The 13,449-nt window shown below is 44.2% G+C and overlaps 2 protein-coding genes across 2 annotated transcripts; both read left to right on the plus strand.

Annotated features, from left to right (window-relative positions):
* Positions 1–3,824: 3,824 nt before the first annotated feature.
* LOC144707329 (photosystem I reaction center subunit II, chloroplastic-like) lies at positions 3,825–4,684 on the plus strand. The gene has a single exon (XM_078580421.1). The coding sequence runs from the start codon at positions 3,909–3,911 to the stop codon at positions 4,527–4,529; it is 621 nt and encodes a 206-aa protein (XP_078436547.1). The 5' UTR covers positions 3,825–3,908; the 3' UTR covers positions 4,530–4,684.
* Positions 4,685–9,479: 4,795 nt separating this feature from the next.
* LOC144707896 (uncharacterized) lies at positions 9,480–11,648 on the plus strand. The gene is made up of 4 exons (XM_078581153.1): positions 9,480–10,280; positions 10,330–10,514; positions 10,644–10,713; positions 10,842–11,648. The coding sequence occupies exons 1-4, from the start codon at positions 9,480–9,482 to the stop codon at positions 11,646–11,648; spliced, it is 1,863 nt and encodes a 620-aa protein (XP_078437279.1).
* Positions 11,649–13,449: the final 1,801 nt, after the last annotated feature.

Below are 13,449 nucleotides of genomic sequence, written 5' to 3' on the forward strand. Positions count from 1 at the left end.
GTGATGAGCTGGCTAGAAGCCCCCTCGTACGTAGTGAGGACACTCATAAGTTCTTAATGGAATTTTTAGATCCATTGAGGAATAGGATGGCTGATAGAATCAAATAAGGGTAGTCCTTTCCATGCATTATTCATCTTAAATCTCCTAAAAGCAAGTATAACATTGCCAAAAATTCTTATTTTGCATAGTAATGAGATCATGCCTTCCACTTTCCCAATGATTAAAAAACTTGCATTTTCTACTTAATTAAGGTTTCCATCAATGCTTTGACATGTATTTACAAAGTTACACAATTTGGGATTTACTTGTAAGAGGATTTGAGGGATATTTCTAACCCCCACTAGACTCAATGAGTCAAGTGGGATATGAATCTAACAATTTCCCTAGTGTGTTGACTTTTTAGGTCAAAGGTTGACTTTTGGTGGTCATAAAATTACGAAATTTTATGGGGAAGTCAAGACAGGAGTCCTGAGGCTTGGGACAAAATTTCAAGTCAAAAGGAGCTATGAAGAAAAAAATGCATGCTAACCAGTGGAGTTGACTCAATCGATAGGCTTGGTGTAAAGGAGCTTGAAGAAAACCTTCTAGAACGTCCTTGGAGGCTTCCAGGATGATCAAGGCACATGAGGATGACTCCAACTGGCAGATCCTGTTTGGAGGAGAGCCCAGGGTTGAGATCCAGCCCAGGATTCATGAGGTGGAACCCATCCATCCATTCCAGCTCAAATCCAAGGGCTAGAGATGAGTTGTAACTAACTCTAACAAACTTGTTCTTTTCCCTTCCCATTGGTTAGAGTTAGTTTTAACTAACTATAGCCAGTTGGAATCTGGTTGGTTGGGGTATGATCACCTGGATTGAGGCCTCAAGAACTCAATCCTGGACGTTCATCCATAATCCAACCACCAATAATGGCTGAAACAAACACATGTACCCCTTTAAAAGGGCCCCCCTCACCCTCCTTGAGGGCATCCGAGAATTGCGAATTGTTTTGTTCACTTTCTTTCTGTTTGAGCTTGTTCCTGGGTCCACATTCATTCTGAAGGTGCAAGGAGTCTTCTGGAGCGTCATGGATCTCAAAGCTAGTTGGTAGGGAGTTGGAGAAACAACCTTGGGCCCTTTGGGGTGTGACAAAAAGGTTACGGGCTTCTTCTCATCCTATCTCCTCCTAGAATTTTCCTAAGCTATATATATAGAAATATATATATATATATATATATTGAGCGGTGACCCTATTCGAACAGCCAAGAAAGTATGCTTTGGACAACAGGTCCAATGTCACTGAAAGCCTTTTGTCGATGGGCAAGAACAGCTTTATGAATTATCGTTCACGATCGACCAATTAGCAATTAGGACCCTACTATACTTACCAAGGTTTGCTCTTTCATGAAAAACCAGAAGATAGTTATAATTTTGTTTTTTAATAATTTTAGTTATCATTATGAGGGTCTCTAATCAAAGTCTCATTAAATCATGATTTCAAGAAACTACCATTAAAAGAATAAATAAAAATGACTGTAATATTTTAAGTTTTGATATATGTTTGGATTTGTTTTGTCTCACTATTCCATTGTCCAGTGTGATGACAAGACAGCCTAAAATAATGCATGCAATATTCTAGTCTCCTAGGCGACACATTGAATAGACATTACAATCGACGGAAATCACATCCAATTTCCAGCTTTCTAAACATGATGTATGTCAGTGATGCCATTCAACTAGAACTTCAAAACTTGGCTGATATGGCTCTGTCCTCTAAGTAAGACAAATGATAAGAAACTGGTCCTACGGCCCATAACTTTAAAATTCCAGTGATGGCCTATATTTTAATTTCTTCAGTACCTTTTGATTTTCCACATCATTTTTAGGAATGCTAATGTGTTTAACCTCCAAATCTGTATATGGGCTGAGTACCATACTTATGATTGCACTAAAAACTTAGGAGGGTCCTTTAGCCACCTCATCTATGCTATTTCCCTTAAATTCCTATGTATGTATTCTTAGAAACCATTTGGTTCACAGGGCATGTTGGACATGAACAATGTAACAATTATTAGACCTGAATAAGATACTGGAATCGTATCATATTTAAAATCAATGTTGAAAGTGCCTTTTCTCCCATCAAATAATGATTTCTTTGTTTGTTGCGAGAGGCATGTTGAACTGTTCATGTCCAGCCTCTAGATGTACATACATGATCCTCAACATATTGAATCTACTCCTCCAGATTGGAAATCTCATTTTCAACAGTGTTAATGGTTTTTTTACATATCAATCATGCAAGAACTTGGCTCTCATATCTTTTTCGGGTCTGAGGTGATCATAGACATGAATATATAATGAGTTAATCTATAAAATATTTATAATGGAATCATAGAAGACCGTAAATTTGAAGATAGAATTATCATTTCTAGATTGGATCCGTGATTTCTCAGGTCCTTGAGAGAGACATGTCGATCTTTTGTGTCCAGCCTCTAGAAATTTTACTAAGATCATTGGTATGTTAATTCGCCACGTTCATCTCGATGATCCTTGTTATTGATCCACCATCATTGTTTCGTCATTAGATTGGATCAAAGGGGGATGGTGCCCTAGGAGAGAAGGCAGAATGTGGATGGGCACCAAAAGAATGCTGTCTTGGATGAATTTCTGCCAGAGCTTTCTCCTATTTATGCTTAGTAAGAAAACTTCATCAATTTCCAATTCCTGTACTTCATCTTTAGACATCTAAGAGACCATTTGTGTTATGGCACTATATGCCCATATACTAGTATAGTTAATGACTTCAGCAGCCCAATAACCTTTGTTGTCCAGCCTAGTTAATTATCCATATAACGATTTATATTAATTAATCAAGGATTGACTAAATGTATGCAATTATCTCATGAAAAAACAGATCAAAAAGAAATAATTTAACTGCAACTAAAATAAAAAAAGTAAAAACTCGTCCAATTTGTACTATTTTTCAATCATCAGACCCATTAACCCAAAGGAAGGAAGGGTTAAGCTGCAATTAAAATTAAAAAAATAAGTCGTCCAATTTGAGAGGAAAAAATGGTGGAAAACTGTGCAATCGTCTCATGAAAAATCAGATCAAGAAGAAATAATTTAACTCAACTAAAATAAAATAAAATAAACTTGTCCAACTTATACCATTTTTCTATCATCAGACCCCTTAACCCAAAAAAAGGAAGGGTTAAGCTGCAATAAAAATAAAAGATAAAAGTCATCCGATTTGACCGGAAAAGTGGAGGAAAACTGTGCAACTATCTCCTGAAAAATCAGAACAAGAAGAAAGAGCATAGCTGCAATTAGTTACAAATAAATAAAATACAATTATCTTATGAAAAATCAGATCAACAAGAAATAATTTAGTCGAAACTAAAATACATAAATTAAAAACTCGTCCAACTTGTACTATTTTTCTACCAGCAGACCACCTATCCCAAAAGAAGGAAGGGCTAAGCTGCAATTAAATTAAAAAATAAAATTTATCCAATTTGACTGGAAAAATGGTGCGATTATCTCATGAAAAATCAGAGCAAGTAGAAAGGGCAAAGCTGCAATTAATTAAAAAATAAATGAACTCGTCCAACTTGTACTATTTAAGGGCACAACACAATATCCCAAACTGAACAGGTTCCACACAAACAACCCAAAAAAAGAAGGGCCCAGAACAGCAAATCCCTACAGATAGATCAGCCGTAGCAGGAGATACAAGCACCAAGGAATCCAAATCAAAATCCCCCCTTCTGATTGGTCCATCCCATATCGCCTTATCCTATCTCTTCCTCTCTCATCCTCTCTCCCAGTTCATCACCCCCCCCACAAGATCGCTGCTTTCTCCCTCCCCATAACCTCTCTCCCTCTTCCCAGGCAAACCCAGAAGCGGAGATCGGCAGAACCCACCATGGCCATGGCGACCCAAGCCACCATCCTCGCCCCCACCACTCTGGCAGCCAAGCCCGGCTCCTCTCTTCTCCCCCGGCGGCTCGCCATGGCTAAGTCCCTGACCGTGCCCGGCGCGCGGAGCAGCGTCAGGGTGCGCGCCGCGGCGGCCGACGACGCGCCGGTGTCCGCGCCGGCGGCCGCGCCGGCGGGGTTCACCCCGCCCGAGCTCGACCCCAACACGCCCTCCCCCATCTTCCCAGGAAGCACGGGGGGGCTTCTGAGGAAAGCCCAAGTGGAGGAATTCTACGTTATCACCTGGGATTCCCCCAAAGAGCAAGTCTTTGAGATGCCCACCGGCGGGGCTGCCGTGATGAGACAAGGGCCGAATTTGCTGAAGCTGGCGAGGAAGGAGCAGTGCTTGGCGCTGGGCACTCGCCTGAGGTCCAAGTACAAGATAAACTACCAGTTTTACCGCGTTTTTCCCAACGGGGAGGTGCAGTACTTGCACCCCAAGGACGGGGTTTATCCTGAGAAGGTGAACCCCGGGCGCCAGGGGGTGGGGCAGAACTTCCGCTCTATCGGCAAGAACGTGAGCCCCATCGAGGTGAAGTTCACGGGGAAGCAGCCTTACGATGTGTGAGTCTTGGGTGGGGGAGAGTTTGGGCTGTTGTTTATGTGATACCATGGAGGAGGGGAGATGTTTTTAGTATTTGTTCTTCTGCTGCTGTTTCTCCTGCTCTTGTTTATTTATCCCTTTCTTCTCTGGGGTAATGAATATAACGTTTCTTGCAGTCTCGTTTCTGGGTTTCTTCTCTCTGTTATCTCTCTTGCTGTGAAATGGGTTTGAAGGGATGGGATTATTCTTGTTGTGAATTTACATGGAGGGGAGATGTGTTAGTATTTGTTTTGCTGCTGCTTTTCTCCTGGGAGTAACGAGTATAACGTTTCTTGCAGTCAGTTTTCGTTTTTTGGGTCTCTTCTCTCTCTCTGTGGGTGTGAAATAAGAATGAAATAGTGGGATTACTCTTGATGTGTGATATCATCCCACTGTTTTCCTTTTTGGGTTTCTTCTGTCTCTCTTGGTGTAAAATGGGTTTGAAGGAGTGAGTTGAGGGTGGTGTGTTTTGTGTAATATCATGGAGGTAGGAGATCCTTCTCTCTTAGTTTATTTTATCATTTTCTTTTTGGGGATAATGAAATCCCACCGTGTTTCTTCTCTTGGAAAAAGATGCGTATCTGACTTTCCTTTGAACATATTCTTATTTTTGGTTTGTGTAATATTATGGAGGGAGATGTTTTTGTCAGTCTTGCTCAGTGCTTTATTTTGGGGGTACAGACAACTCAACCCTTTCTCCCTCTTGGGTTTCCTCTGAACAGATTCTTATTTTTGGTTTTTAATAAGAATCAGTAAGGTGTAATGGTGTATGATAGATCTGCTTATTCTTTGTGTAGAGGTTGTTGTTTCAAAGAAGAGATGCTCTGAGACTTTTGAAGATTGAAGTGCCAAAATATGGTACATGTTGCAAACATTGGATAGAACTTCATGAAGATAAAAAGTCACATTGCTAATATAAGACACTAGTTTTCTTGACAGTGCAGGTAAGAAGTCAGTTTAGTACAACAGAATGCTCGTCTCCTATGTTGGACATAAAAATGTCTCACCGTTTTTTCAGCTAGATGACGTTAAGTTCTCTAATTATGAAGTTCAGGATTTTGATTATTTCTGATTATGAGATGGATCTGGATTTCTATTCATTCCACACTTACTATGTGCAGACTCCTCATTGTAATATGCACTCTCTTGCGTGGCATAAAAGTAGTTGAATTTTGACTGAGAAAGAAAACATAATACATATATATATATATATATGTATTAACAGTGAACATAATAATAATGAAAAATGCTTTGAATATCCATAGATTGGGATATTACCAGATCGTGCTTAGTGACAGAGCTGCTAAGATATTGCCACCAAACACCACAACTCTTTGTTAGTTCTTATTCCAACTTGTGTTTATCACTGTCTCATGATTACTAGTTCACTGCAACCATAACTTAGTTGATCAATTCCAATAAAACAGAAACCCAAAACTTCAGTGTATGACTTTGGGGTTCAAGGTATTATTACTGTTTGTATCTGATACAAACATCAGAATAGAACTTAATGTAATGGTCCTTAAAATAATATCAAGATCTCATTGATGACTGAATCATCTTGTGTGGAGTCGAATATTCTACAATTGGGTTCTTCATTCATGAATTTGTGACCTTGATCGACTCGATCTGAAATCGATTTCTCAGCATAAGATAAATCAAAAACAGATCCTAAAACCAAATGCATAAATGATCATAACACTTTTGCACGGATTGAATTTGTAATTTATTGGTTCCTTGGATGAGTCTCTTCAACCTGTTCAGACGTTAGCACTCTAGATGTATCCGTGTAATCGTTAGAGCTTTCTCATGAAGTGTACTTCCAGAAATTTGATTTCTTCATTGTTTAGTCACAATAAAAGCAGCACTTGAAAAGAGCAAAATAAGAGGGGGGAGAGCAAACAAGGGTGACTCACAAGGGTATCAAAAAAGAGTTCTCTGCTATATTTATACTTTTTGGCATAATTTCATAAAAGTCCTATCCTTAAGAAAAGTTCATAAAATTCTCCAAAGTAATAGTATCTCCACCAACGTCCAAAAATCTTATGTGAGTAACCCAACAGGTCTATGCATCAGTTTACTTGACAACTATAACAACCCAGTAACCTTTATTTAGCCGACACAATAAATCAATGATACCAACATATGCATTAGTAAATCAAAGACTGATTTAACCTAATTGATTGGTTGAGTAGTCAAGAGTTAAAATGCCAGTCTGTTCATCATACAACAAAATATTCAAAGGACTATGCCTACTCTCTCACACAACCTTTACCATCCCTGGTTACCATCCATGTACAATCCTTCATTGATTAAACTCCTATATGACTTAGTGACTTGTTAACCATCAATTATTAATTGGTCATTCTAGTTAAGGTTGATGCAAGATGAAAACTAGTGGACAACACATTGTCCAATAATCCACAACCCTACTTAAGAAATTAACTACATCCTATCCCTTGAATAAATCTCATCTTATTTTGACAGTGTACGATATCATATTGTCCACATATTTTACTTCATGGACTTCAGGTGTGAGCTAAGCTAATCATGATTAAAAATCCCTAATTAGAGGCATGTAAGTCACAATCAAAACACAAATTTCCATCCATTATGTGTTTTGTGTCTCAGGTCTAATGACCACTTACACAACCATAACATGAATACAACTGATTAACATTTCGTTGCAATATCATTTAGGGACTTATTCGGATCAATTTAGTGAACTCTTTCCCTAAAGGGGGCTCACTATCTTTACATACTGTATCCACTCTACAGACTCATGGTATTCAATTTAAATATTTTGAAGTCCATCTCAATTATCCTTCAAGTAGGAATATTTGGAACATATTATTTTAAGAATAGAGATCATTTCAGTATGTTCTCATCATAATTCAATCAGTCATTGTATTTATTCAAGGACTTCATTATTAATATCACACAATAACTATAATGAACATGAATAGGACAGAAGAGTGTGACTAGCATGTCGGTAACATAAATCTATCCAGATATATTTTTTCCCACATCAGAGCACATTGGGATGGTGGGTAATTATTGAGTATGAGATGAAGGTGCTAATAATAGTGCCAATGGCCTGATTTGGTCAATGGCCTGGGTGAGCTGACTAGGTGTGCTATCTTTTTATCTCTGTTTCCATACAATAATCACTGCCCTCCCATGATCTGGGGTGAGTTCCATAATTTTTGAGTGTATTCCTCTACCTCGTCTAAAGCATCCACCATTTAATGAAAGTTAATAGTATTTGCTCATAAACTTTGACATGAATGTATTTCTACATCACATGAATATGCATTTTTCCTAGGTTCTCATCTAGAGCAAGGGGCTATTAGCCCACCAGTTTTTCAAATTTAGTATGAAGTTCCACCACCAAGCTGTCAGCAAAGATGGAGTAGGTGATCATAGATGCAGTTGGTACAAAGCTTCTATGGAGGGAACATTCATTGCGGGGCCAAAAAAAGGGTGATCACTAGAAATAAGACATTTGGGCGGATGAGACACCCTCTAGTGCGACCAGCTGCCGGTGAGCCTCTTTACAATGTCATCCATGCACAGATTATGAACCAACCTGGCACAATTTTCAAACATGAGGGCCTTCAATTGGGCTTCCAATAACTCCATGTCACAAAAATCTGCCTCGCTCAAGGAGACATTGTGTGAGTGAATGATGTCCCAAAACCGTCCTAGGGCACACGTCACATCTCCTTCTATTGTTCCAACCTCCCTCCAATAAACAACCACTTTACAAGGCTTCGCTTACAAGGCATTACAAGTCTTTACTCTGCTAGATAGGTTGTACCCATCATCCTTGAAGTTCCAAATGTGGTATTGAAACCAGCACTATATGGCCTTAATACCAAAACGGTAGTGTTTGATGCTACTAAGCAATATTAAAAAGAACAACAACTTCGTGCACCATTAGTCTGATGACGGACAAACCCTTGAATGGACTATGGGATCATGTCTTGGGCTTTCTTGGGCCTGCCTGGTCATTGTTGGACAGAGCTGTGGGATCATGTTTTCAGCAAAGACATGAACCTTACCAAAAGTTCGGTTCAGTTCGCTCCATTCTTGTTCAGTTCCAGTCCAATTCAGACCGGTCCATGCCTTGTCAGGTCGACTAATTAATGTAAAAAAAGTAGAAAATTTATGTTGATGGTTATGTTAGTGTGACGTCATAGGGTTAGTGGGTCCCTGTTCTATAAGGCCCACTAACCCCACTTATCCCTCAACTATCTTAGGGTATAAATACCCTCTTCTTGTAACTCCCTAAACCATCAACGAGTATTCTTGTCTTCCTCCTTGACATGGTATCAGAGCCCTAGGCTCTTACTCGAGTTGGTCCCTGTGGAAGACATCTCCCACAGCGTTTTTTTTTTCTTTTTTCTCTCCTTGTTCAAGCGTCGCTGTCCGCTGCTTTCTTCATCGGCGGTTCTTTTTTCAAGCGGTTGATCTACAGATTCATTCGAATTCTGCAGATCCCGTCGTCAATCTGTTGTAGTCATCTCTGAAGGTGATAAACGGCCAGCCACCTGCCGGAAAACGTCCGGAAACGCCCAGATCGACCGCGAGCCGTCCCCACCGGAAGCAACCGTCGCGACGAAACGGCGCGGGCGTCATCGATCGCGTCCCAGGGCATCAACCGTCCGTCAACCGGACGGGTTTCGCGTCAACCGGGCGACTTTATCCGTCATCCGACGGCTTAACAAATCAACCGGACGGACCGATTAAATCAACCGCCCGTCTGTGACGTCATCCCGAGGCCAGAATCGTCATCCAGTCGCGTCATCCACCGTCAACCGCCCGTTTCTCTGTCCTTCGACGCTAATTTTGCTGCCTGTGCCCCGCCTCGTCATCTGGACTGCTCGTTTCTCCTGTCGTCTGACGACGTCTCTGCTGCCCGTGTCAATACTGATGGCCGAACCTAAGCCTAGTGCCTTGAAGGTTGAAAATTTACCTGCTGATCTTATTTATACTGAGGCGGACTTTGCGGACAAGCTCCCTTCAAGCAAAATCGGCACGCCACTTCCCGTCCCGGTGGACAGTCAGCGTCTTCGTGGTCCGAACATCCTACAATGGATGACGTTTGTCGAGACCACTCTGCAGGCTCGGCTCCTCTTCAAGCATTGCACGCATCCACCTATACCGAAGATGAGCCCGTACTTCTCCGCATGGCAGGTCGAGGAGCATTTTATCCGCAGTTGGCTTCTCAATCAGACCCTGCATCCGGAGATTTACTCCAAATTCAGGAACCGTCTAACCGTCAAAGCTTTTTGGGACCAAGCACATTCATTTGGAGGTTCCGACCAGAACAATTGGCGCCTCTTCCGGATCTCGACTTCCTTAAGCAAGATTGTTCAGGGAACTATGTCCATAGCCGACTATGCTATGGCTCACCGGGAGAAATGGGATGATATTGACTATTATGCTCCGGGTGAAGGGACGGACAATGCAGATCGACGTGTTACCGTACAGCTCCGTCTCATGGGATTCTTGGCCGGCCTGAACCCTGCGTATGATGCCATCAGCAGTCAGGCCCTGAAGCGCGCCGAAGGCCTTCCAGACTTCGACTCACTTGTCCAGGAACTCACTGAAGCGGAAAGCCATTCGCAGTTTCGCAGTCCACTCCGTGGATCCTATATCGGACTCCTCTGCTCTTCTCACCCGACCGTCTACGACTCCCACTGGACCGGGACCGGAGAAGGCACTTCCGAAGTGCGATTACTGTGGAAAGTTTGGGCATATCAAACCCAACTGTTTCAAGCGCCTGAATCGCGAGTCCCGGGGACCGCCCAAGAAAAGAGAACCTAAGGAAGTAAAGGACAAAGCTCTCATTGCCGAGACATCGTCTCCTGGGTCTACTTCCGTCGACCAGCTGGCAGAGGTAGCCCGGCTCACCGCCATGGTGTCAGCCATGCAGTCCCAGTCCACGGCTTCCTTCGGCAACCGGTGGGTCATCTCCTTCTTCATCTAGTGATTGGTATTGTGGGACGTCTGCTCTTACCGCACCACTTCGCCGGATACCACCTGGGTGATTGATTCGGGAGCTACCGAGCATATGACTCCGTTCAATCACAGATTCGTGTCCTACACGAAGCATGTTGAAGTCGGTCAGTTCTTACGGGCGGAGGCAGACTTCGGGTACCCGGTATTGGCGCCATCCATGTGGACGGCCTCGGTGTAGTCACGGTTGTTTTGCCTGTGCCATCTCTTCGTGCTGGGCTTATGTGCCCTCGGCGACTTGTTGATTCGCTTTATTGCTCGTTTCACCTTCAGCCTGATGGAATGTTCTTGTCGACAAGGTGGGGAGGACTATTACGATTAGACGGGATCGAGATTTGCTGCTGCTGGACGGTGGGGGCAGTTCGTGTCGATGATACAGCGAGCTCGAGTGATGCTGCGGAGCAGAGGCGTGGTCGCCTCCACCTTGCCCATCAGCCAGGACACCCGCCTTTTCTTATTCTACAGTGTTTGTTTCCGGACTTGTGTAAGGGGTTGGACCCGAAGATGTTTGTTTGTGACAGTTGTCAGTTGGCGAAGCATCGCCGTGCTTCTTTCTCTCCATCCACCTCTCACACGACAGTTCCACTATATCGGATCCATAGTGATGTGTGGGGACCTGCTCCACAAACCGGTCTCAAAGGACACCGGTGGTTTCTGATTTTCGTGGATGAAGCCACTCGGTATACCTGGACGTATCTTCTTGTGGCAAAATCGGCTGTTGCGGCGACTGTTCAGCAGTTTGTTGCGATGATCAAGACACAGTTCGGTCGTCAAATTCAGCGGTTCCGCTCCGACAACGCTCGAGATTTCTTTAACATCGAACTAGATTCGTTCTTTGCCTCTCAGGGCATTCTTCACGAGTCATCCTGTGTTGCTACTCCGGAGCAGAATGGGATTGCTGAACGTCGTATCGGCTACGTGACATCGACGGCTCGCACCTTGTTGCTGAATTATAATGTACCATGGAGCTATTGGAGTGAGGCGACGCTTACGGCATCTCACCTCGTAAATCGTCTTCCATCATCGAGCATTGAGTTCGGCATTCCTATTGATCGGATGGAAGCGGCCTTCCGAGCGTGAAACCGCGCGGATCTTCTTCCACGAGTCTTTGGATGCATCGCCTACGTCCACGACACTACACCGGGCCTGACGAAGCTCGACGCCAAGGCCCTGAAATGTGTCTTCGTGGGCTACTCGTCACTCCAAAAAGGGTATCGTTGCTACCACCCGTCCTCTCGACGCTTCTTTGTCTCTGCGAATGTTACGTTCGCGGAGTTCCGACCCTTTTTTGGAGCTAGCTCTTCTTCACCCGACCCTACGCTTGGTGAGGATCCTTTGTCTCCCCACTTGGAGATCATTCCGTTTACGTCTGAGGAACCCACAGTTCCTAACCTATCTCCTCCTGTTCCACCCTCACTTGACCTTCCTGCTCCTCCGTCGGAGAGTCCTTGGGTGGCACCCATCGTGGACCCTTCTACGGACTCCTCCTCACCATCTTCATCGACTTCGCCGTCCCCTTCTTCTCATCCCCCTGATGAGTCTATCATGCTTGATGGATCACCATCTCCTGCTTCCGCTCCTCTGTCAGGTGATCCCTCTGCTTCGTCCTTATCTGGCAGCAGCGATGCTGATCTGCCCATTGCTCTCCGAAAAGGGGTTCGAAAGTGCACCCGCACTCCCCTCTACCCTCTTGCGCACTATCTGTCTTTCGGACGGCTGAGTACTCCCTACCAGCTGTTTCTCTCCCGCATCGATTCGGATCCCGTACCACGCTGCCTAGCTGACGCTATCGCTTCTCCTCGTTGGAAGGCGGCGATGGACGAAGAGATGCATGCCTTACTCAAAAATCATACTTGGGATGTCGTGCCACTACCACCAGGCAAGCAAACCGTGAGTTGCAAGTGGATCCACGCCAAGAAGCATCATGCGGATGGCACACTTGAGCGCCTCAAGTCTCGACTTGTAGCGCGGGGATTCACACAGTCCTACGGTGTTGACTATTTCGAGACATTTTCTCCGGTGGCCAAGATGGACACCGTTCGACTGTTGCTTGCACTGGCGGCCCACTTCCAGTGGGTTATTCGGCAATTCGATGTCAAGAATGCTTTTTTGCACGGGGATTTGACAGAGGAAGTCTACATGCGGCATCCACCTGGGTATCCGGGCCCACCGGGGACAGCTTGTCTCCTGCGCAAGTCTCTCTACGGACTAAAGCAGTCTCCCCGGATGTGGTTCGGTCGATTCTCCTCCGTCATGCGTGCTCAAGGGTATATTCAGAGTAATGGCGATGCGACTCTCTTCTTCCATCATGGACAAGGAGGGATTGCGATTCTCTCGGTATACGTCGATGATATGTTGATCACCGGGTCAGATGTTCAGGAGGCAACCCGCCTATCTGCTGCTCTTGCTGTTGAGTTCGAGATCAAGGCCCTTGGACCCTTGAGGTACTTTCTTGGCCTGGAGGTGGCGTACTCGTCTCGGGGTATCTTTGTATCCCAGCAGAAGTATGCCGTTGATTTGCTGAAGCTCACAGGCATGGTTGATTGTGCACCGGTGAGTACTCCTATTGACCCAAACGTCGAATTGGGCAAAGGGGAGGACTCACCCCCGGTGAATCATCGCCAGTATCAGCAGTTGGTGGGGAAGCTCCTGTACCTCACTCATACGAGGCCAGACATCAGTTTAAATCGTGAATCTTCTCAGCCAGTTTATGCACGAGCCACATGAGATCCATCGACAGGCAGCCCATCGGGTTCTTGCATACACGAAGGGCTGTCGGGAAAGGCTTATTGTTTCCTTGCAGCTCCGACAAGACCGTCAAAGTCTACACCGATGCTGATTTCGGTGACCGACTACCGATCCACGACGGGTACTGCACTTT

Source organism: Wolffia australiana, chromosome 9, assembly GCF_029677425.1.
Source record: "Wolffia australiana isolate 7733 chromosome 9, ASM2967742v1".
NCBI classification, from domain to species: domain Eukaryota; kingdom Viridiplantae; phylum Streptophyta; class Magnoliopsida; order Alismatales; family Araceae; genus Wolffia; species Wolffia australiana.